The sequence below is a fragment of the Chaetodon trifascialis genome, chromosome 4 (assembly GCF_039877785.1).
Source record: "Chaetodon trifascialis isolate fChaTrf1 chromosome 4, fChaTrf1.hap1, whole genome shotgun sequence".
NCBI lineage: Eukaryota > Metazoa > Chordata > Actinopteri > Chaetodontiformes > Chaetodontidae > Chaetodon > Chaetodon trifascialis.
The window spans coordinates 5,998,924-6,022,358 of NC_092059.1; the positions used below are offsets into that span (position 1 = coordinate 5,998,924).

A 23,435-nucleotide genomic window follows, 5' to 3' on the forward strand; every position below is an offset into this window, starting at 1 on the left:
ACCCTTTAATAAATAAATAAAATCCTTTAATAAATTCTGTAGGTCGTTCATTAGCCCATTTGGTCAGCAATAGCAACAAACAGTATTAAATAACACTGCAGGGATGCAGACTGGGCCTTCTTTAGAAATCACTTTAACTATTTGCACTGGACATGTGGATATTTTTACATTTTTTACTTTTAACTTTTAATTCTTTGCTTGCTGTGCTTTATTGCATTCCATTTACTTAAAATTTGTGGAATATGCTATGAATAAAGAATCTATCTATCTATCTATCTATCTATCTATCTATCTATCTATCTATCTATCTATCTATCTATCTATCTATCTATCTATCTATCTATCTATCTATCTTATTTAGCATCTTTGGTTGTAATGAGGGTCGTTTCATAACTGCAAATAAACTCAACAGCCAAACATTCAGCTTGTTGTTTAATTTTTGCAATCGAACACAGTGAGGTCACGCAGGCATCTTGTTTTGTTATAAGGATGTATGCGTGCAAACACACACACACACACACACACACACACACACAGGGCTAAAGTGGTACCCTTCAGACACATTAGACAGAGGGAGGGTGGGGCGCCAGTAAAGATTTCTTAATGGGCTCTGCCGTCCTCTCGTCCATCTGCCTTGATGATGAACACAGCTACTCCACATTGGCCTGATGCGCATCAAAGCCTTCATCGTTTTATTTTTCTTTACTCACCAGCAAAACATTTATTTTAGCACTTTTCCGCAAGAGCTGGAGATCCACAGAGTGAGGACTTCACACTTGGACTTTATGATCAGCGGCTTTTAACAGTATGGGAGATGGAAATTATGGGAACAAATAAGTAAGGTTCATTGAGCTTTTCTTCGCCATAATTTCTGTGACTGTATTTGAATGTCTGGTCAGTGTCAGAGCGCATGGCGAGCTCACTCTGTGGGACTGTTTGTACATGAGTGACACTACCCAGCCGTTCCCAGCCTACACAGTAACCTCAGACACAGTTACGGTCCTGGAGCAGGATGCCTTCCCTGCACCACGGAGCAATCTTCGTCGGAGCCTTCCTCATTGTAACCGGGGGCTCCACAGCCTTCTTGGCCTCACCCCAGAGCCGCTTGCAGGCTTTCTCCCTCTGCTGCGTGGTGCTGGGGGTGGTCGTGCTCATCCTGGGGCTGTTCTGGGCTATGAACAGCAAAAGTGCCGCAAACTACAACCACCAGGAGTTCGACCCAGACTGTCCACATTATCCATACAATGACTACCCCAACCTTGGCAGCCATGCCCTCTTCACTCCACCAGGGAGCCGCTTCCCAGAGTCCCAGTCAGTGTTTCTGCCCAGGTGAGTGAAGGAAAAATGAGTTTAGATTTAGTATTTCTTTTGTACTGTTCAATCTGTATCTGTAAGAGTGACCAATTTTAACCTGAAGCCAGAAAATACGTGTTTTATATGGATTTTCTGTGCTCCCAGTGAGTAGAAAACCCGTTAAGTTATAGATTTTATGAAGGAGCCTAAACATATTTTTCCTGTTTTTGCCCTGTATTTGATGACGTCATAGGTGCACTATCAGTTTTCAGGGTTCATAGTTGCACCAGAGTCTCGCACTAAAACCCAACAGCTGCTCCTTTTTAAGAGAACTGCCCACTTTGACTTTATTTCTCGATAATTTTTGTCAAATATACATATTAGCTTTCAAACTTGAGGGGAAAAAAATGCCATCTTGCCTTCCACAGCCTGTGCCGAGTCCGGGATGACACAGTCCTCGATTGATTGTATCCCATTTAACGCTGTCCACAGGCAAGATGCAGCTTGGCCGAGCCTCTAAATACATTACTACAAAACAGAAAGAAAGACATTTTAGGAAATGCATTTACTCGCTTTCTTGATGAAAAGTTAGATGAGAAAATCCATACCGCTCTCCACTGCTAGCAGCCAGTTAGCTTAGCTTAGCATAAAAACGTGAAACAAGGGGAACCAGCTAGTTTGGTGCAGAAAATGTGTCAAAACTATTCCCTTTATGAGCAGGTTATGTGTCCACCTATTTTGATCTTAGAAACACTGTGAATTGCTGTTTTTAGACTTTGGCTTTTTGTGGATCGATTAAACAAATGAGCTAAGTGAGCTTTAGAGGCGCAGGTGGGTGAATTTTGTTACCTTTTGACGTAGCCAGGCTAGCTGTTCCCCCTGCTTCCAGTCTTTATGCTAAGCTAAGCTAGCAAGCTGCTGGCTGTGGCTTCATATTTACCTTACAGACATGAGAGTGGTATCGATCCTCTCATCTAACACTCCGCCAGAAACTGAATAAGCATATTTCTCAGAATACCAAACTATTCCTTTGACTAAGTAGGATTCAAGAGCTGGTACTACCATTACATAAAGACTGCTGGTTTTATTTTAACCACACAGCTGATTAGCTCCTGCTGTTGGATAGAGATGTGCTTGCTCTTGAAATAAACAAGTAAAATATTTGGAAAGAAACTCGGCTCATCCTTACAGACTGTGGCTGTAATTCAATAGCTTTCTGTCGTCCTGCGCAACCAAGATGTCCATTATACTTTTGTGAAATCCAATTCCTGTGTTTGTTAGGAAACACAACTACAGACAGAACATGACTCCACCTGAATTATAGCATCATCTAGCAACATCTCTACAGCTGCTGACACCTCAGAACTAGACCGAACATATCAGTTTGTGTTTGTTCTGGCATCGTTAAGTGTTTCCACACCTTTTCTTACTGCCGCTGTTTTCTCGAGTGTAGGACAATGGACCGCCACAGGCACCGTGCTCACGGTGAGGAATTCGACTACCCTCCCATGGACCATGGTGGTTTTAGCCCATCGCCTCATCCTCCTCCGTGGCTGGAACCCCCGCCTCCCTATGAGGTCGCCATCAAGACCACGTGCAGCACCACACACCTGCGGCGGGCATACTCAGACACACACCTGGCGACGGAGCCCCTGTTTGGACAGTCAAGAGAGATCAGCTTTGAGGTGTGACGCTGGATGATGAGGACGTCCCACCTCTCTGGGGGAGACTGGGGCTTTTACTCAGACTCTGGAATAGCTGTCTTTGGACAGCGACATGTTTTATCACACTTGAAGCATGCTTTTTTCTGATGTTGACCAGTGCTAGTCCAAGCATGTTTTCCCTCAGTTCTTTGTTTAGGTGTAAATGCTGAATATATGGTAAAATTAAAGGTAGACCACATTTCACAATTCAGCCTTATCAGACCAAAATCACAGAGACACTTGGGGTCTTGACAAAGAGTGCAGCTGCTACGAGCCATCATTTCACTGTGTCTGGAGTGTTATCTTGAACAGATGTGGTAGTATTCTTCCATCATGCTGGGTTGAGATCAGGCTCTTGTTCCAGACAGGAAGTGAGAGGAATAGTTCAACATTTTGGGAAATTCACTTATTTGCTTTCCTGCTGAGAGTTAGATGAGATGATTGATACCACTCTTAAATATGAGGAGACGGTTATCTTAGCTTAGCATAAAGACTGGAAACAGCTGGCCTGGCCTGTCTAAAAGGTAAAAAAAACCACACCTACTTGCTCCTCTGAAGCTCATTACTTAACATTTTATATCTCGTTTGTTGAATCTGAGCAAAAATCAAAGTGTAAAAACAAGCAGCTGTGGTTTCATGGGGGGAAATGTATTGGACTATTTTCTGGTAAGTCACAGTGACCTCCAGCTTTTATGCTAAGCTAAGCTAACACAGACCAGAAATATTAGGAACAAGTAAGATTAATTTGACTCAGAGAGGCAGACATTATACACAAACGAACAGAAATGATGGATAATTCCTATGTTGGTGTTCTTTATAAGATTAAAAGTGCCTAACCCTTAACCTTTGATCATTAATAACACTAAATTACATCCAACATCTTTAAAGTGATAGGAAGAGCTCATTTGCTTGGAAAGACAGTTTCCTTTTCCGAGGTATTGTCTACTTATTTTGACTGACTTGGTGTTTTCAGTGAGAGTTAATGGTGAGAAATGTAACTACAAGCCATTTCAAATAACCTTTATTTACTATTTTTTAAATTCTAATAAATGATTTTGTAGCTGAGTTCCTAAAGTGCTTTGCAAAGGCTTCGCAATGATACTGACACAGACATGAACCTTGGTAATGGCAGACTTTGACCTGAAGCCTGAAAGCCAGGTAGGAGTTCAGATCTTGTTAACCTGCTATTCGTAGGCCAGTTTAAGGGCACTGGTTGCCGTGGCGACAGAAGCACACAGGAAATCCAGGATTTCCTTTAATTTCAGCTCAACAAATCTGGACAACTGGATAATCCTGCTTTGGTTTTCTCATTTGTAAAACAATGCAGTAATCCTTTGTGTTCGTCATCCCAAACAAATGTTTTCCCCATCATGACCGACATGCTTCGTCACGGGATGAGTATTATAATTCATCTTGGGAAACTAGCGCTCAGGCCTGCGGACGTCTTGTAGTTTGTTTGCCGCACATGTACTCATCAGCTTGTTGAAAGCTTGGGAACGATGACTCATCTGACCATATGAGTTTTTCCACCGCTCTGCAGACCACTGCAGCTCAGCGGCAACACTGCCTCAGCGTTAAGTATCACAACCTGAGCTGCTGTAACCATAGAATCCCTCTGTTTCAAAGGATCATGTCAGTGCTTTTCCATATTTTGAAAATAGTATCTCATGTTTTTCCATCCTTCCTTGATATGAGCACATTTTGGTGCATGCAGATCAACCTGCAGAGACCTTTTAGGTGTAATACGTATCTAAAAATTTTGGTTTAAAACATTCAAAAATGAACTAATATCATCAAAAGAATGTGAGTAACAGTTCTTGCATCACATCTATGTATTGAGTTGCAGAGATATCTACTGAAGATAGCATGCTAACCAACTACCATGCTAATATTCTAACTCTAAATGCTGATGATGATGACTGACCAAGGCAGAGCAGAAAGTATACAAACAGCAGTTAGCGGTTACACTGGTGATATGCTGCCCCCCCGTCCACAGGTGGACAACTCAGGAGGACAATGTTTGGCAATTCCCACCAGGACAGGATTGGATTGGACCAATTGGAGAGAATCTCCGAAACAATTCAGACTCTTGCACCAAATGAATGAAATGCAATGTATAACAAATCCTTGTCAATCTTAAGTAACTTAAGAAATGCAGGTGATGTGATAAACACTATGTTGGTTTAACTGTCTTATGTACATCTGTGGTCTCTGCACGTTGATTTTCATGCCATAATGAAATGAATAAAAGGATTGGAAAATGCACAAAATCCAAATATGTAACTCATTGTAAATGATGAAAAAGATGCAAAGACACACAGATGTTCCTTTAATTATTATTTTTTGACATGTTGCACATGGAGTTTGTCAAAAATATTACCATCAGAAGAGTGTTACTGTATGCTGACGTGTTTGTGTTGAAGAGTCCAGCAACCTTCCTGACCTCTGAAAGAAGATGCTGCTCTCAACTGATGACCACAAACACACTGTGGAGATCTTTGACAGCACAGGGACGACTGACCTCAGCTGCTTTGATGGACCTGTGTAGCACACACGCACGCACAAACAAACAAACAAACAAAAAAAAATGAACAGAAGAGCTGATATGAATCACAGGACGGTCCATCATGTTGTTCAGGACAGTTTCTTTTATACCTCTGAATATGCATGCATTTGTGACTGACGTGCTTTAGTCTCAGTAAAAACAACTCAAGGGAGAACCTTACACCATTTTTTTCTCTTGTATTCAACTTTATTTAATAAATCAGTGACTGATGACACAATGTCAGCGGAGATTATTGGAAATATACAACAGATGAATATCAGGTCTTCATGCTCACACTCATGTGCTGCATGATCTGAGGATTTAGTCATGAAGAAAACAAGCTCTCCCACAAGGTCCATTTAGCAGCTCTTCTGGACCTTTCAATCATGGTCTTCAGTGAAAATGGAGTTTGGCCAGTCGCTACAGAATTGTAGATGTTCACGTGTCCGTTTCCACCATTTGTGGTGAGACCAATTCCAAGATCAATAATCACTTTTGAACCTCAGCTTTTAACCCAAAGGGAACCAAAAGTCCCTCAACTCCATGAGGCCAGGCCAACTTCACAACAGATAATAAGTGGACCTCACGGTGAGATTGTTTCCTCAAATGTTATTTCCCAGACGATCAGACTTCACATCGAGATTTTCCACTAAATTTAAAGAATCTTCTGCATACTGTTGCTCAGAGAACGGCTTTTGATCCTCAAACCCTCATATTTATTCTAGCCTTTACACTGTAATAACTGCTGACATGCTGTAACTGATGGTTTATTCTTAAACTGTGATTTTCCTTTCATTGTCAGTCCCATAACATGCTCACTGATGCAGGATGTGAAATGATGAGCCTGGCCTGTGTTCATGCTATCTATGAATACTTGTTGGCTTTAACAGACACTTGTAGGTTTAATGGTCCAAAGGGGCAAAAGAAACCTGATCAAGCAGTACAGATCTTTTTCCACCACATGTTCTTGGTCTTTGTAGAATTACATCTGACAATAAATTATCATTATTTGCCATTTGATGATGTTAGAAAACGTTTTGCAGTGTGCAGGCTAGAATATCATGGACCAGGGGAGAAACATGAAACTATCAGAATATATCAGATTGGACAAAGTCAAAGGGACATTTACAAGTTGGAGAAGTTAAAGAGGGCAACAAAAAAAACCGATGAAATCCACATTTTCGATATTTGACGCATCTGCTGTCACAAATTGGAAGATCGGGAACAGCCAAATGAAGGGTCATGGGGGATTTGCGCTGACTAATGTATTCATAATCAATACAGTGATATTACGCCAGTCACTTCCTCTCTGAGCTCCGCCACTGAAGCCCAGTGAGGATCATCCTGCTCCACCCCCAGCAGAGCTCCACCTCAGCGCACAAACAGCCTGGTTTTGTTTGCGGGATTTATCGGCTGATGTATGACTGGGGACTATAATTCTCTCCTTGTGAAAACAGCTTGCCCAAACAGAGGCTGTGACAAGGTTCAGACCGCCCTGCCCTCCATTCCTCGTCACTGAAAACCCTTCCTCATAAAAAAACACTTCCTCACACCGCACGGCTCCGCTGCCGCCGCCGCCGCCGCTGCTGCTGCTGTGGCCAGATGAAAACTAAACAGTACCCGGCCCACATGCGACATCAACTCATCTCCTACAGATTTTCGGTGCCGTAATCGCTCCAAAAACCGGATATGCTCCCTCTGCGGGGAGGGAACGCGACGCATAGGCGCACAGAATGAGAGAGGCGCGGCGGAGGAGCAGGACACACGGACCGAAGCGGAGACTGGGCTCGGAGTTCCTTCGGGGTTCGGGTGGACGCCATACGGGCATCGTGAGCGGAGTGAAAGTTGATGAAGAGGAGAAAAGAGATGGTGAAGCTTTCTGTGCACGCCTCTGCCGAACAGCGACTTCCTGTCAGGTAGAGAGAGGATCGACCTTTGTCACAAGTCGCACAGACGCGCAGTGATGATTTACATGTTGTCTATCCCTGTTGTTAAACCCTGAAGTCAGTTTTGTTTGGCTTTTTTCTCGCTTCCTACCCCTCTCTCTCTCTCTCTCTCTCTCTCTCTCTCTCTCTCTCTCTCTCTCTCTCTCTCTCTCTCTCTCTCTCTCTCTCTCTCTCTCTCTCTCTCTCTCTCTCTCACACACACACACACACACACACACACACACACACACACACACACACACACACACACACAGAGTTACAGTGGATGCTGTGTCTCTGAGCCCCCTCCTCTCACCCCTGCAGACTGGCTGCTGCTGAAGCGGAGGTGCAGCAGTAGCTGGAAGAAGTCAGTTCCAGAAAGGCCGCTGCTCCGGAGATGCCGCTCCCCCAGGGCATGCTGCTCTTTCTGGGCATGCTGCTGATGACCGCTGGGGGGGTCATGGCCCTGTGCGTGGGCCTGCCCCACCACTCAACCCCGCTGTTTGGAGTCGGGCTGTTCCTGGGTTTGGGGGGCGTGGGCCTGCTGGTCAGCGGACTCTGCATGGCCATGAAGAATCTCCAGGTAGCAGTGCCCGGACACTTCCTCCTGCACCCCCGCACAGGCACACGCTTCAGCCCGCAGCAGGCCCTGGCTATACAAAGGTACATATGCACAGAGGAGCATGCACAAAGCCTGACTGAAGGGTATAAGCAGCACCGTAGTGCTTTAGATGCAGATTTTTTTTTTAGGGGGGATTATTATTTTTCCAAAAAAAAATGTGTGTGGGATAGCAGGAGCAGTGGTTCCCAACATGGGGTTGGGATCCCTCTATGGAGTCAGAGGATAGGGACTTATACAAGAAATAAGAAAAGACACTCTTGTGCTACGTTATTTAATTAGCGTTACACTTTAATCTTTGCTGCTTTCTCATGAGATTCCAGTTAGTTTCATCTCTTCGGGCCTTAAACAAGTATTCAGACATACGAAACATGTGACAATTAAGGGCTCACAAGATAACAAGACTCAGGGTCTTGTGAGCTGTTTTGCAAGGTTGTTGCCACAGTGCTGCTTTGAGCTAAATGCTAGCTAAATTCTGATATGCTTACAGTGACAATACTAACCTGCTGATATTCAGCAGGCATGTTAGCATGCTAACATCTGCTAATTAGCACCTAACACAAAGTATAACCGAGGCCGATGAGAATCTCGTTATATAGTCTTGCATATGTTTGGTCATAAACTAAGGCACTGTGCCAAGTGAAACCTGATGGTGGCGCTATATAAAGAATGAAGGGATCTACCCTTTTCACTCCCAAGGTTCATCCTGAGGGGAACATGAACATGTATACCAGTTTTCTTGGTAATCCATCCAATAGTTGTTGAGCTATCTCACTCAAAACCTCAACCTCATGGTGGCGCTAGAGCAAAAGAAAGGAGATCACCAAAGTCATCAGGATTCATCCTCCGGCAACCATGAACGTCTGTGTGAAATCTCACGGTAATCCATCCAATAGCTGTTGTGATATATCTATCTGGCCTGAAGGGGTTTGACACACTGACAGACTGACTGATGGTGCCACTCATAGAGCCACGCCCTCCTGGTTAACAGGGTTGGAAGCCCCCGGGCACAGAGGACATCTGTCTTAGAAAAACAATCCTGCTATCTAAACAAAGAAGAAGAACTTTTCTGGCTCACTCCCTTGTGTCATTCAAGATGAATTAACACACATACAGATAAGTACCAGAGCACACCATCTAGGGCGGCCCGCTGACAAGGAGGTGCAGAGGTCTGCTGTTGAACAGGGTCTCTGGGACACATCACCACCTATTAGTTATAGTGAACGCTTTGACCAAGATCTCTGAAGTGCATTAGGAACCTGAAAACAGTGGACTTAAGAGTTGGAAGGCAACGGATTTTTTGATTATGGACTGATTATAGAAGTAGGTCATGGAGAAAGCAGCAGCCACACATGCATGTGGCGGACAGACTCCCCTGGCATTTTCTGAGGTAATCTACGATAGCCTGAGAGTTTAAACAAGATGTGTTCTGCTCATTGTCCAGCACCGAGGAAGAGGCGTTCCAGGAACATCATCGAGGATTTTTCTACCTCCAGACAGCACTGAAACTCAGACTGATCAGTGCTTCTAAACCAGAGCTGTATTTTAAATGCGAGAGGCAGAGTGTGTGCAGTTGAGATGTTTGAGGGATTAGAGAATGATGAAATGAAATAATCAAATGGGGAGTCCTATGTAAACTGAGTGCATTTCCTGAAGGAAATGTGGTGTGATTGCTGGGATCTGAAATGCATTACTGGAAACTCTGTGAGTTAGTTAAGAAGCAGCTGAAGGAGCATGAACTGTAGGACGAGTAAGAGTGTTATAAAATAACCAAAGAATGAAAGGAGGTGAATATTAATGATTAAAGAAGAAATAATTAATCCATTGGGAGGAAATTCATTTTTTTCACTCCAGTTTTAGACACACATAGACCTGAAATACAGACATGCTAGCAGATGACCCACAGACATGCAGCTGCTGGGAGAGATGTTAGAGTGACAGGGTTCTCACATAGTGCCTCAAAGCAGTTAGGGGTTCAGTGCCTTGCTCAAGGGTATGTCAGCAGTTCCTTGGAGGTGAACTGTGTGTGCTGGACTTGAGTTGGCCACCCTCCAGTTCCCAAACCAAGTCCCACAGACTGAGCCACTGCTGACCCAAAGCACTGAAAAGAGTTGAGATAAAACTATCAGCAGAAGTATGAGTGCAAGTTTTAGTTGAAAAGTAATCACTGAAAGGAGTTGACTCTCAGTTGAAGTGTTGCTGCCGAAATGACTTGAAGTGTGAGTTAAAGTGTAGCCGCCAAAAGGAGTTGACTATCAGTTGAAGTTAAAGTGCTGAAAGGATTTGAGGTCTGAGATAAAGTGTGATCACTCACTGGACGTGGTGTTACTGAAAGGAGTTGAAGTGTATGTGCTGACAGGAGTTGAGGTGTAAGATAAAATGTGGTTAATTAAGGACGTTGATTGTCAGTTGAAGTTCTGCAGCTGTAAGGAGTTGAAGCAAAAGTGCTGAAAGGAGTTGAGGTGTAAGATAAAGCGTGGTTTCTGAAAGGGATTTACTATCATCTGAAGTGTAAACACTGAAAGAGTTGAAGTGTAAGTCAAAGTGTAAACACTAAAAAGTGTTAACTATGAGTTCAGGGGTAAGTGTTGAAAGGAGTTGAGGTGTAAGATAAAGTGTAATCATTAAAAGGAGTTGAGTATCAGTTCAAGTATAAGCACCGAAAAGAGTTGAGGTGTGAGATAAAGTGTGGTTGCCAAAAGGGGGAACTGCTACTTGAAGTGTACTTAAGTGTAATCACTAAAACGAGTTAACTTACCTCAATTCCTTTCAGCACTTGCAATTGAACTCATAAAGGAGTTGAAGTGTCACTGAAACACGATGACTGTCAGCGAGGTGACTATCAGCTCAATTTAAGTGCTGAAAGGAGTTGAGGCGTAAGATAAAATGTGGTTGCTCCAAGGAGCTTACTGTCAGTTGAAGTGTTGTTGCTGTAATGAGCTGAAGTATGGGCACTGAAAGGAGCTGAGGTGTAAGATAAAGTGCGGTTGGTGAAAGGAGTTGTCAATCATTAGCAGTGTAAAAGCTGAAAAGAGTTGAAGTGTTGGATGAAATGTAGTCACTGAAAGAAGCCGACTGTCAGCTGAAGTGTAAGTGCTGAAGGATTGGCGAAATATAATCACTGAAAGGTGCTGAAGTGTAAGACGCAGCGTAATCACTGTAAGGAGGTGCCTGTGGAGTGTCAGCAGTAATAGAAGTTGTGGCGCTGCGTGAAATGCAGACACTGAAAGGAGTTGAAGTTTCAGAATCAAAGAATTTAGCCCACTTCTCATGGCCTCTCTCACTCTCTCTTTTTAGGAGGCTGGACCGAATCCGTCGGGAGATGTCAGAGGACTCTGTCAGCAGGATACCGGAGCCCGAGCCCTCCCTCCCATCCACCCCACCACCCTGGACTATGGAGCCGCCTCCATCCTATGACACAGTGATGAAGAGCCAGGAGCACAGAGAGGAGCTTTAGCCTCACACTCAGGCGGACATCTTTACTCTGTATCAGTGCCTTATGTGTTCGGCGCTCAGCGGGAACCTTGAACGAACAGTCGGTGCTATGGATGGACTCGCCGGCCTCTTCTGTGCCTTAAGACAGCCGCCCTGAACCCAAGCACAAGCCAAGAAACAGGAAGAGACTGCAGCTGGTTAAAGACTTCACAGTGGCGCAGACTGTGCTCCAGTGTGGCCTCTGTGTCTAAGAGAAGTGGGCTGTGATTGATTGTGAAAGTAATTGAAATGATCACTACGATTGCTTCACTCTCTAAGTAAGGGCCTTTCTTGAGACCAGCATTATGTAACTTTTACAGCAAAGTCAAGGGATGCATGTCAACAGTTTGGCTGGAAGCTTCCTGTAGACGTTTAATTAGGATACTTTATTGGCCCGCTTGAATTTATGTGACCTACTACTGTGGCTGCGCAGCACTCTTCTTCAAACACTATAAGAACTTCACAGCTACACAGCTCCTCTTCGTATCTCCAGTCTTTCCTGTCATAACTTTGTACATGATGCATTGACAGCTTACTCCAGTGCAAAGTGCCTTAACCTGTGACAGCAGAATGTCAACAGTACAGTGGTATTTACCTTTCAGCCTTGTATCCCGTGTTTGCAGAATGTCCACTGTTCGTGCTATGTTGTGATGTTACCATAAACTTGAGTTAATGAATGGCGCTCTCTGTGGGCGTTGTCGCATTTAGGAATAATGGATTGTTTATTTAAAAGCGAGGAAGGCGGAGAAGGGAAATGTCGACTTATTTAAAATCATGTCTAAACCAAGCACACATAAACTCAGCTCAGTACCGCTCAGAAGCTCAGTTGCGAGTCTCCTTTTTGCCAGCAGCTTGAGGCAAGGTGACCTATCAGGTGCACACACACACCTGCAATTTTCTACCTGATGTGAGCAGGCTGTCTGCAGGCTGTAATAACCAGCAGAGTGGAACCCTAACTGTGCTTTCTCCACCCTCGCCTTCAAGCCTTGAAAGAACAACACCAAATCTTTCCTGGCTGTACCACAGGTGCTTGAGTTTTAAGTTTACACAAATAAGAGCTCCATTAGTCGGCAGCGGCCGCAGCGATGGTGGAAGGGAAACCATATCGGTACGGGCTGATAGCGGCGGGGCTGTGTGTGGCTGCAGTCGGCCTCTTCATCATGACTCAGGAGCGACCGCACATCTATGCCACAATGTGCGTCCTGGGCGTCAGCATGGTGTGTGTTGGGACTGTGTGGAGCGTCTGCCAGTGCTATCCCAAGGTAGATACAGAGTGTGTGTGTGTGTGTGTGTGTGTGTGTGTGTGTGTGTGTGTGTGTGTGTGTGTGTGTGTGTGTGTGTGTGTGTGTGTCTGGGAGGAAGACTCAAAAAATAATATGAGCTCTAAGTCAGAAATGGATTTGGTAATGGAGAGTGTGTGTTTGTTAGGTCGTTTTGGCTCCTGTGACTGAAGAGAAAAATCTAGAGGATCTAGTGCATGCTGCGACTGGTGCAGAAGAGGAAAGGTAGTCTCACACACACACACACACACACACACACACACACACACACACACACACACACACACACACACTGTCCTAATGGCCCACAGACAAGTGGGTGCTCATTCAGGCCTAAATGATTCCTTGTGGTCTGTCTGTGTATCTCAGGATGCTAAGCACATCATCTAGTGGGCGAAATGGCGACAGCAGCAGCCTAATGTGTCTGAAGCGAGGAAGTATCTCCACTAATACACTGTGGATACTCATTTTATTATCTTTACAGGAAAATTAATGGTGAGGCGATGGAGTAGCTATGCAGAGCAGGGAGGTATAAAGTGCGATAGAGGAAAAATGAGAGATCGTGGCCTGAAGGTTGTGACTGAAAAGGGCAGATTAGTTGGAAACATAAGGCTGGAGACAGCGAATGAGTAACGCTCCCCCCGCCCTTCACAAACACCGTTAATGTTCCCTTGATTAAAGCACTTGAGCCTCAGTATCGTGGCCAGCGGGTAAAAAGGGAGGCTGTTCTGCGCAGCTCCTGCATGTGAGTATTTGTCATTGCATGAACGTTCAGCAGCCCGAAAAAGACACGCACGCTCAGCAAAAACCCTCCCCCGGATTAAAAAAGTAAGAAAATGAGGACAAAAATGCTAGAACTAGACTTTTATTTCTGCCTCTCCCCCTCCTCCCCCTCTTTTGATTTAATTTTAGGCATGCTGAGGCTCTGCCAGGGTTCTGTGGCCAAACGTGGAGTAACAGCAGACTTCTCCCCGAAGCCCAGAAGAGCCGGTGTCACAGCTGTCCCACGCTGCACCTGGTCTGACGGAGGGACGCCATCATCAGGGGACTCCTCACCGGTCCAATCAAAACACTCAGGACAGCAGAGAGATCCTCCAATCTCTCCGGTCTTTTACTAAACGATAGCATCACTCACACACACGATGCTGTTTGAATGTGTATTTTTTATGGAAGTGACTCATTACGGATCAACAGTTGTACGGATTTTACTTTGTATCAGTGTTAAGTCAATAAAGTTGAAGGTGTGCTGCGTGTTAGTTCCAGAAGATGGCACTATTCACTGTATGAGACAGAAAGAGAGAGTGTGTGTGTGTGTGTGTGTGTGTGTGTGTGTGTGTGTGTGTGTGTGTGTGTGTGTGTGTGTGTGTGTGTGTGTGTGTGTGTGTGTTCAGTACACCTGGGGGCCAGTGAATGAAATTGCATTGACCTACAAGACATTTTTGGCCCCATAATGTGATTAAAGATGGACTCCAGCAACTTAATCTCTTCAAGTGAGGAGGAGCTGGATCCTACAATCTACAGTTCCCATAATGCAACTCAGTGGTGTGATTCATGACACCCTCCCTGCTTTGAAAAGCCCACTCTGTTAAACCTGAAGGTACCATGATGACTTACTTAGATATAAACTAGATTCAGGTACGTGTGTCCTTAAATCCTAACAAATGTGTTTAATTTCTACCTCATGAAACATTTGCAAAGCTGCATTTCTCCTTGCTGGTGCGTTGCTGCTGCCAGCTGTTTGAGAGTAGCATGAAACTGGTGGCAGGAAGGTGCAATATTGCACATGTCTGTCCTCATGTGCATACTCAATAAACATGAAACAGAGACACCGAGCAGCAACTTCAGGGGCAGAGAAATGAAGGCATGCCCAACACTGCAGTTCCTCAGATGACCACTTGGGGCTGGCTCCATAAGTGAGTCTATGCTCATAGACTCCTGTATTAAAATGAAGTCATATTAAGATGTAAAGATATGCATTATTATGAGCATAATCGCTTTGAGTGACAGGTTTCAGAAACCGGGCTTCATTTGGACTACCTCAGCTCCACCCATGCTCCACCTCTTTGCCCTTTTTTGAATTAGCCTGCAGTTTTTATGAAGTCAGGTGCTGCCAAGATGGCGGCGGCTGGAGCAACTCTCTCTGAGCTTCACAATGGCTTTTCAGAAACCTGTGGGTGACTTCACGGAGACGACGTCCATGTTTTATAAAGTCTAAGACATCTGTTCATAAAAGCAGTGCTCCATGGTGCCCCTAGTGGTCAAAAAGTGTGCAGGGTACCTTTAACAGCACCTGTTGTGATGTAGTTAGAAATTTGTAATCTCCCGTTAATTTCTCTTTAAAGTGGCTAAAATCTATATATAATATATTAACAATATATCCAATGATAGCGTCAATTCATAATGAGGAAACAACGGAGAAATATCAAACAAATCTGCGAACGAAGCTTAGTAGCGACGACTACATAATGTTCAGTTGTCAGGCCCACGGCTCGCTCTCATAATGCCTTCTGCAGCTGATTTCAGTGAGAACAACCTACTGTACACTCCCTGCTCAGCACCAAACAGCAGACAGACAAAGTTAGCGACAAGCCTGTGAACGTAAAGGAGCCTTGAGAGCCAGACATTTCCCTCAGGAGTTGGCCAAAAAGAGCTAAAAGAGAATGAATATTAGACTTCTGTTTGTCAGCTGGATGGAAACATGACACTGAATGCTAATGTTGCTCCGTAACTGCTGGATGTGTAAACAGCAACAGGTTGCTAACACATGTATCATAAAACTTTATAAGGTGATAACACGCTGGCTTGTTTCTGCAGCCCCAAAATGGACAAAAACATCACTTATTTTATGAATCCCACACAGCAGCTGATGCATCAGACTGTAAACAATCAGTGTATTGTTATTTTAACCGAGTAATATTCCAACCTCGCTGATAATTCCTTCCACGCCAACTCTGGGAATTCTGCAGTCAAAAACTAAAATACGGTCCATGCTCTGTTCAATATCAGAGCTCAGACGTCATCAGGGTTATTTTCTCAGACTTGACAAAGCTTCTGAAGAACCACAGAGGACGTTATGTAACCGTTTTCAGAGGCTGGGTACTTTTCATGATGAGAAAACGGTGAAGTGCCCTTTTAAGTGCCCCATATGTCTCAATAACTGCAGGTTTTGTTCCAGTTTATCATCTGAGCTGCATCAATCACACAGATCATTGTTTGAAGAGAGCTGAACTGACACAGAAAGACAGAGGAGGAGCTTTGCAGGCGCGCTCTGCACCTCTGCGCGCATCTTTAAACGCAAGTGAGCAAATCTAATTAAAAACAATCCAGAATGAACTACCGGCAGCTCACAGTGGTCAGCCTCCCTGCACATCAGACACTTGCAGCTTCACACTGTTCACACTAAGCGCATATTTGGAAAACAGCATCAACAAATAAACTTGAACTGAGAGGAAGCGTCCTCTCAGATTGACATGCAATAATCACAGGGTGCTTCGGGGGGAGCGTGAAACATGACTCCTCCACAGTAAGAGGTGTTTTTAACGGAGGAGAATCATTCGATACAAAAGCGGTGGCGTGAGCCCCGGAGACGTCAGCAGTCCCCGCCTTGAATTATAAGAATCAATTGTTGGATTTTTTCCCCCCTAAAATCAGAATAGATGGAGGCGTGATCTGACTGTCAGGCACGCAGGACGCGCGGCTGTCGGAGGCGCCAAAACATCTGGAAGAACTCAGACTGAGATAGAAACTCATCAGTGTGATTTGATAGTTCATCAGATCATTTTACTGGAAACCGTCCAAGAGGTCTGAAGAATGCGTCGCACCTCGGGCTGGATTGGCTGGGCGCTGTGTTTGTGCGCATCTTTGACCGTGAGCGCGCAGGACCACCACGAGGACGACGAGATGGTGCTGGATCTGATCATCGAGGACGGGACTCCACCTGAAACCGGAGCCGAGCCCGCCGCCGAGCTCTTCAGGTGCAACAAGGTAATAATGATTGTGTCAGCGGCGGAGGTGCAGGAAGTACTCGGATCAGTTACTCAAGTAAAAGTACAAAATACTCTGCTTCCCGCTCTCAAAATTGTGCTTTAGAGAACAAAATATTAGTATCAAAATATACTTAAAAATACTTAATTTAAATACTTAAATTACCAAAAGTAAAAGTACTCATTGTGCAGGATGGGCCTTTTCAGAATATTGCATTATAATTATTGATAGATTAATGCACGCATTACTTTATTTTAATTAATTTATGATTGCTGTGCATCTTCAGGCTAAAAAACAAACAAACAAACAAACAAACAAACAAACAAACAAACAAACAAACAAACATATTTTGTTTGTTGATAATATTTTCTAATTATTATGTGAATGTGAAACTAGAAACCAAATGTGCAAAATAAAAGTAATGGAGTAAAAAGTACATTTCCCTCTGAAATATGGCGGAGTAGAAGTACAAAGCAACATAAAATGGAATTACAGTACAAGTACCTCCAAATTGAGTCACTTCAGTAAATGTACCTGAGTTTGTGTACCTTGATTTTAAAATCCTTTTGCAAGCACGTCCCATTTCACCTGTGCGTGCACTGAGACACATCACCTGCACGCTTCCTGTCTGTCCCCTGTGCTGTGCTACAGGCAGCGTGGCGCGTGCCCGGTCAGTACCTGGTCATCCTGCGTCCGGGAGCGCACGAGTCTCACGTGCAGAGAACCATCAGGAGACTGAGAGCCAAAGCGGCCAGGAGAGGCCACCTGCTCGAGGTCCTGCAGACGTACTCGGGAGCTGTGCACGGCTTCCTGGTCAAGATAAGCGCCGACGTCCTTCACCTGGTAACTGCTTCACCTGTCAGCATGCAGCTGTGCGCATGAGTAAAACCTGAGGTGGTGAATAAAATTGTGGGTTAACCTTTTTGTCCATGTGAGGACACCACCTAGATTTCTAATCAACCAATCAGATTCAGTCTATTAACTTATGTAAACATTAGTGGAGATTTTCATGTTTTATTGTTTTACCTCTTTGATTCACACTGGATGTAATGAGGCATATGTGACACTGATGAACAACCTGCAATCTTCAACCTCAATGAAAAATATACAAATCCATCTTAATTGAGGAAAAATGCAAATTGCAAAGGAAATAATTGCATTGCCTCTGCAAACAGATGGCTTTATTTAAGCAGCAAACTGCTTTACAGGTGCTAAATAATGAGCATCACTGAGGCCGTTATGGTGACTTCCATTCAATTGGTGGACATGTTTGGACAACCAGATATGTAGCACTTAGATGGAGAGTAAAAGAGACCCAGCGTAACTTTAAATAAGGGGGTAGATGAGGAGGCATCTTCATCCACAACAGGAAGACCTGCTGGACAGATAGACCAACCCAGGGTCACATCGCAGTGACTCAAATCAAAAAAATAAAACTTGAAAAATTCAGGGGCTTTAAAGTTGGACGAACAGTTTCACCCTCACTGACTTCCTGTGCAGACCTTTATTTTTTGCTAAACGCTAACAATAAAAGTTGGTTGTCTTCTTGCCAGGCGGTGATGCTCCCTCATGTCCACTACATAGAGGAAGACTCGTCCATCTTCGCTCAGAGCGCCCCCTGGAACCTCCAGAGGCTACTGCAGCCTCATGGTGGCACCTCTGAAAACGGAACATACAGGCCACCCAGTGAGTCTTCTCTGTGACCCCCCTCCCACACACACACACACACACACACACACACACACACACACACACACACACACACACACACACACACACACACACACACACCTGAAGTAACTCCATTTCAAATCCACACACCTTCTGTCCGCTGCAGATGATGGAGGGAAGGCGGAGGTGTATCTGATGGATGGCAGTGTTCAGAGTTCTCACAGAGAGATTGAAGGACGAGTGCTCATCACAGACTTCAACAACATCCCTGAGGAGGACGGAGTCAGAGTTCATAGACAGGTAACACACACACACATTTAACACCTGCACCTTTGTCCGTGCAGCTCAGTAGCAAAGCTTTCACACCTGTGCATCTGTTTCACTTGCACCTCCAGGCCAGCCAGTGCGACAGTCACGGCACGCACATGGCGGGGGTGGTGAGTGGGTCGGACTCTGGTGTTGCTCGAGGAGCCGGTGTTAACCTGGTCCGCGTGCTCAACTGTCAGGGGAAAGGGACCGTGTCGGGAGCTCTGGCAGGTAGGACTCCATCAGAGCTGTTGCACGATGGAGAGGAGACGTTGTGTTATGACCATTGCCACCCAACACTGTCCACTGCAGATACCTCCATACCTTTACGGCCTGTTAGGTCCTTCTAAGCAAATTCACAGTAGTGACTGTACCTGAAAAGCAGGTGTGGAAATAAAGCTGATGTTGCATGCATCCATTATGTGGAGGAGGGCGACTACTTCTGCAGAAACTGGGTCACACTCTTCTTGAATCTCAGTGTGTTTTCTTTTCTGAACCTCCTTCTCCTGCGCTGTTCAGGTATGGAGTACATCCGAGCAACGTTAATGGCCCGTCCAGTGGATGCTGCGGTGGTTTTGCTGCCTTTCGTCGGTGGTTTCAGCCGGTCATTAAACACAGCCTGTCGGGACATGGTGGCGAACGGAGCCGTGGTCATCGCCGCTGCAGGGAACTACAGAGACGACGCCTGCCTCTACTCACCTGCTTCAGAGCCTGAGGTTGCATAACACTCTATCTAAAACAACCCCATGGATGCATTCACACGCACACAACCCTTAACTGAACTTCTTTTGTGTGTGCAGGTCATCACAGTGGGTGCAGTGAACTCGGCGGACCAGCTCATGTCGCAGGGAGCCGGTGGCACCAACTTTGGTCGCTGTGTTGACCTGTTTGCACCAGGTGATGACATCGTTAGTGCCAGTAGTGACTGCAACACCTGTTTTACCTCGTGCAGTGGAACCTCCCAGGCTGCTGCACATGCTGCAGGTATGCACGCACGCACGCACACACATCAAAAATGAAGATGAAACACAAGCAACTAACGCCAAAGCAGTCTGTGTGTAGCTGCAGCAGAAGGGTTTTTCTTGGTTTGTACATGTGCAGGTGTAGCAGCAGTGATCCTGTCGTCCAATCAGAATGTGTCGCCGGTGCAGGTGCTGCAGACGATGCTGCATTATTCCATCAGCAACACAATCAACCTCCTGTCCCTGTCTGACTCACATCGCCTCATTACTCCAAACCTGGTGGCAGCCATGCCTCCCGCCAACGGCACAAGTTAGTGACTCACTCACACACGCACACACATGCACGCACACACACACACACACACACAAACAGCATCTGTGAGCAGTTCACACTGTGTATGCAGATGGGGAGCTGCTGTGTCGCTCCGTGTGGTCAGAGAGGTCAGGGGTCACGAGCACTGATGGGGCCGTCAGTCGCTGTCGCCTGGGGGAGGAGATGATGAGCTGCAGCAGCTACTCTCCTGAGGGCGTCCACGCCAGAGAAACCATCACTGTGAGCTCAAACGCAGTCTCCTTGCTTAAAAAAAAACACTTCGAGGATCCATTTTTTAAAGCACCTAAACTCTGTGTTTACAGGTGAGCAGCGGGCAGGTGGAGTGCGTTGCCTACAACAGTCCGGGGGGTAAAGGTGTGTATGCTGTGGCGCGTTGCTGTGTGATAGCTGGTCTGCAGTGTCAGGTCCATGCTAGTCCTGAGCCCGGAAAAGATGCTGAGTGCGTCGGCCCGCAGCGCCACCTGACCGGTAAGTCACAGGTACAGTCTGCTGTAGTTTCATACAAGCACACCTGTCCAGCAGGTGTCACTGTGGAGTTCGAAGCGTTAGTTTGCATTAGTCTCTCCATTGAAAATGACTGCAACCAGCAGCTGCTTAGGGACTGTATGAAAATTGTTGACCCCTCACTCAGTTATTAATACTTTTAAAAAAGTACAACTCAAACATGATTTGAAGGGTAAAATGTTAATGAACAATATTTTTTAATTAGCCCAATTGCTACTGTCGCTTTATAAATGAATCTTCATGCATTATATCTATATCGATATCTATATATTTAACTTAAGCGTATGTTATCTTCTAATGCAGGATGAAGTGAAGACAGCTATTGGCTTGTAATCTACTGTTTCTCAAAACTGACATTTTGGTCCCCGTAGCAACTAGAAAATAAAGTCCTGTTGCTGAGACATCCGTCGTCCTCTGCATACGGCAGAAAGCACCTTCATGATCCATGGCAACGTCACAAGGCATATTCATGTCAGAGCTATTTTGATCCAATTATTCCAACTTTGCAAGAGAATTATGGAAAGAATTCAGACTACATTGCTTCAGCAAAGAGAGAAATAATTAGTCTTCTCCTTTTAGACTCTGCCTCCCATACTAGCAATTTTCAATCAGTCGCTTAGCTTAGCATGACATAAAACAAGGGAAAATGTGTTTTTACACTTCAACTAGTTGATTAATTTGTGAGCTTTACGCTAAGCTAAGCTAAGCTATCGGTCTCCTTCATTTCTTCATTTTAATGCAGAGATGTGAGAGTGGCATCAATCGTCTCATCTAATTCTCGGCTAATTCTCTTTAACTTATTAAAGTCAGTAATTCAAAGGCTGTGCTTTATGTAAGCCATCCTTTAAAACTGAACACACGGTTTGGATGAAGCTGCACTGACAACATCTTGGTCAATTATACTAGTTACCATGGCAATCTCTCTGAAAGGGAAATGTACTCCATGCCAGCATAAATGCCAGCTATGTGTGCAGTGCAAAGAGCTGGATGTCAAAGGCTGTTATACCTCCATAATAACTCTACGTTTCAGTCCACGCTCCTCGACTTCACGGTCGAGTTTTCTGGTGTTTGAGCTCGTCTCAGCATGTAGCTCGTCTCTCTCCAGGCTGCACGTCTTGGTCCCCCGCCGAGGTCTTGTCTGACCCCCGTCCGCATCATGGCGACCGCAAGCGTTGCGTTGTGAAAGAAGGGGTGACGTCACAAGCCGTGTGCTGCCACGCTCCGTCTCTGGAGTGCCACCTGTTGGAAAACATGTCATCTGAAGAAGATCAGGTAAACGTTTTAGATAAATGTCTCGGAGCTTTCCTTCAGGCCTTTGCCCAGTGGGTGAATTTGGGGTTGGGGGGGGGTGCCATCCACCTGGCTGAATATGTTAGTCTGGTCTGCAGGACTCATTGACAGGTCATTGATCTTTTATCCTCCTGAGGTTTGTGCATGTAACAATCTACGGCTGCAACTTCGCCTCTGAAATGTCAGTAGCCTAACTGTGTCGTGATGAATCCATGACGCTGTCCGTGGTGCTGAAGAGGCAGACTGTTTGGTAATTGTACCCCGTAATTTTTGCCTATTGTCTTTTGGGAAGCTGTGCAAAACATAAATAAAGACGTTAAACCACTTGCAAACAAACTGTTTACCATCAGCAGTCCGCGTAATAATGTCCTTCATTTAGTTTTGCACAGGGATCCAACTTTTTTGGAATTGGGGTTGTATATAAATACTAATTCTTCACTATACTGTAGCTCATATAGTCTAAAGAGTAGTTTCACGTTCATGATGAAGTAGGAACATGTCACAGAGCAGCAGAGGATCGTAGAGACACTCTGCTGCCTGTAGGATCCTGTGATTTACCTGTAAGACAGAGCAGAGGGCAGATGTTGTTTTGCAGGATTCAGGCTTGGCCTTCACATCGCTGCTGTTCTCTTGCAGGTGGAGGTGTCTTGTCCCTCTGGCTGGACTCTGACAGACTGTAGCGCCGTCTCTCGGGGCTCTGCTGTCCTGGGGCCGCTTGCTAAGGGCAACAGCTGCCGCGTCCGCAGTGCCACGGGAGCTGATGGGGCAGCAGCCGTCGCCGTCTGCTGTCGCGTCCGCCCGGCACCGCAGCCCTCCACAGCTCCGCACTGATCCGCTCCCACGCCAGTCGGATGTTCAACACCTTGATATTTCTGTCATTAAGATATCTTTAATGTTGTCGTCTGGTATCGGTAGCTGTGTGCACTTCTGTAAAGCCGTTTGTGTTTCAGTCAAAACACGCTCCAGCACAGATATTGTATTAATGCTTCAGACTTACATGTGTTGCATCGTCCAGTACTGTCTCTTAAAACCATATAGTTTGTAAAATGTAACCAAATATTTTTCTATCTTTTACAAAACAATTACAATAAACAGAGCTTTCATGAACATATAATTTGTGTTTTTTTAAATTCTGACTGTAATTTCTTTACAAACGCATGAATTCAAGTGAACGATGAGAAGTTAATGTGAACCAGCATGCAGGACACCAGGACCCTGAAACTGAAGCAGCTAAATGGAACCCAGCCGCCATTAATTTGATCAGTTGAGACCTGAGTGTGTTTGCAGCTCGGCCTGTAGGTGAAGAACCAGCGAAGCAGCAGCGATAATCAGCCTGATTGATGAACCAGTTAGCTTCTGCTCGCTGTTTCCTGTGTTAAGTCTGCAACACTGAACTGCTCTCATGCCAAAGGAGCTTTTAAGACTCCACAGCTGAAGCCAAAGAAAGTGAATTTGAAGTGTCATTAAAACCAAGCACGCTCATTGGATCTCATTGTGTTGGACTTGAACACAGAGGGCACCGTGGGGACGTCTGTCCAATGCTGC

The 23,435-nt window shown here is 45.1% G+C and overlaps 3 protein-coding genes across 4 annotated transcripts; all 3 read left to right on the forward strand.

Annotated features, from left to right (window-relative positions):
* Nucleotides 1-1,012: 1,012 nt before the first annotated feature.
* LOC139330695 (uncharacterized) lies at nucleotides 1,013-2,984 on the forward strand. The gene is made up of 3 exons (XM_070961750.1): nucleotides 1,013-1,187; nucleotides 1,224-1,329; nucleotides 2,747-2,984. Exons 1-3 carry the CDS (start codon nucleotides 1,013-1,015, stop codon nucleotides 2,982-2,984), a joined length of 519 nt encoding a protein of 172 aa, XP_070817851.1.
* Nucleotides 2,985-6,936: 3,952 nt separating this feature from the next.
* On the forward strand, nucleotides 6,937-14,094 carry LOC139330717 (uncharacterized). 2 transcript variants are annotated; one of them, XR_011602145.1, is made up of 4 exons: nucleotides 7,053-7,457; nucleotides 7,791-8,129; nucleotides 11,383-11,837; nucleotides 13,752-14,094. XR_011602145.1 is itself a non-coding variant. In XM_070961784.1 (3 exons), exons 2-3 carry the CDS (start codon nucleotides 7,864-7,866, stop codon nucleotides 11,540-11,542), a joined length of 426 nt encoding a protein of 141 aa, XP_070817885.1. In that variant the 5' UTR covers nucleotides 6,937-7,457; nucleotides 7,791-7,863; the 3' UTR covers nucleotides 11,543-12,821. The 2 variants fall into 2 exon arrangements, 1 of the variants encoding a protein (XP_070817885.1); XM_070961784.1 differs by lacking the exon at nucleotides 13,752-14,094 and having other exon boundaries at nucleotides 6,937-7,457; nucleotides 11,383-12,821.
* A 2,394-nt stretch (nucleotides 14,095-16,488) lies between these two features.
* Nucleotides 16,489-23,000, forward strand: pcsk9 (proprotein convertase subtilisin/kexin type 9). The gene is made up of 12 exons (XM_070961782.1): nucleotides 16,489-16,823; nucleotides 17,475-17,666; nucleotides 18,377-18,509; nucleotides 18,661-18,794; nucleotides 18,890-19,031; nucleotides 19,320-19,516; nucleotides 19,601-19,784; nucleotides 19,902-20,072; nucleotides 20,167-20,315; nucleotides 20,399-20,564; nucleotides 21,706-21,872; nucleotides 22,527-23,000. The coding sequence occupies exons 1-12, from the start codon at nucleotides 16,650-16,652 to the stop codon at nucleotides 22,719-22,721; spliced, it is 2,004 nt and encodes a 667-aa protein (XP_070817883.1). The 5' UTR covers nucleotides 16,489-16,649; the 3' UTR covers nucleotides 22,722-23,000.
* The last annotated feature ends 435 nt before the right edge of the window (nucleotides 23,001-23,435 follow it).

Coding starts and splice junctions, on each gene's coding strand:
- LOC139330717 (XM_070961784.1), top strand. CDS start 7,864: ATGCCGCTCCCCCAGGGCATGCTGCTCTTTCTGGGCATGCTGCTGATG. Junction 8,130..11,382: donor CAGGCCCTGGCTATACAAAG/GTACATATGCAC, acceptor CTCTCTTTTTAG/GAGGCTGGACCGAATCCGTC.
- LOC139330695 (XM_070961750.1), top strand. CDS start 1,013: ATGCCTTCCCTGCACCACGGAGCAATCTTCGTCGGAGCCTTCCTCATT. Junction 1,188..1,223: donor CTGGGCTATGAACAGCAAAA/GTGCCGCAAACT, acceptor AGTTCGACCCAG/ACTGTCCACATTATCCATAC. Junction 1,330..2,746: donor CAGTCAGTGTTTCTGCCCAG/GTGAGTGAAGGA, acceptor TCTCGAGTGTAG/GACAATGGACCGCCACAGGC.
- pcsk9 (XM_070961782.1), top strand. CDS start 16,650: ATGCGTCGCACCTCGGGCTGGATTGGCTGGGCGCTGTGTTTGTGCGCA. Junction 18,795..18,889: donor GAGTCAGAGTTCATAGACAG/GTAACACACACA, acceptor TTGCACCTCCAG/GCCAGCCAGTGCGACAGTCA. Junction 19,785..19,901: donor GGCTGCTGCACATGCTGCAG/GTATGCACGCAC, acceptor GTACATGTGCAG/GTGTAGCAGCAGTGATCCTG.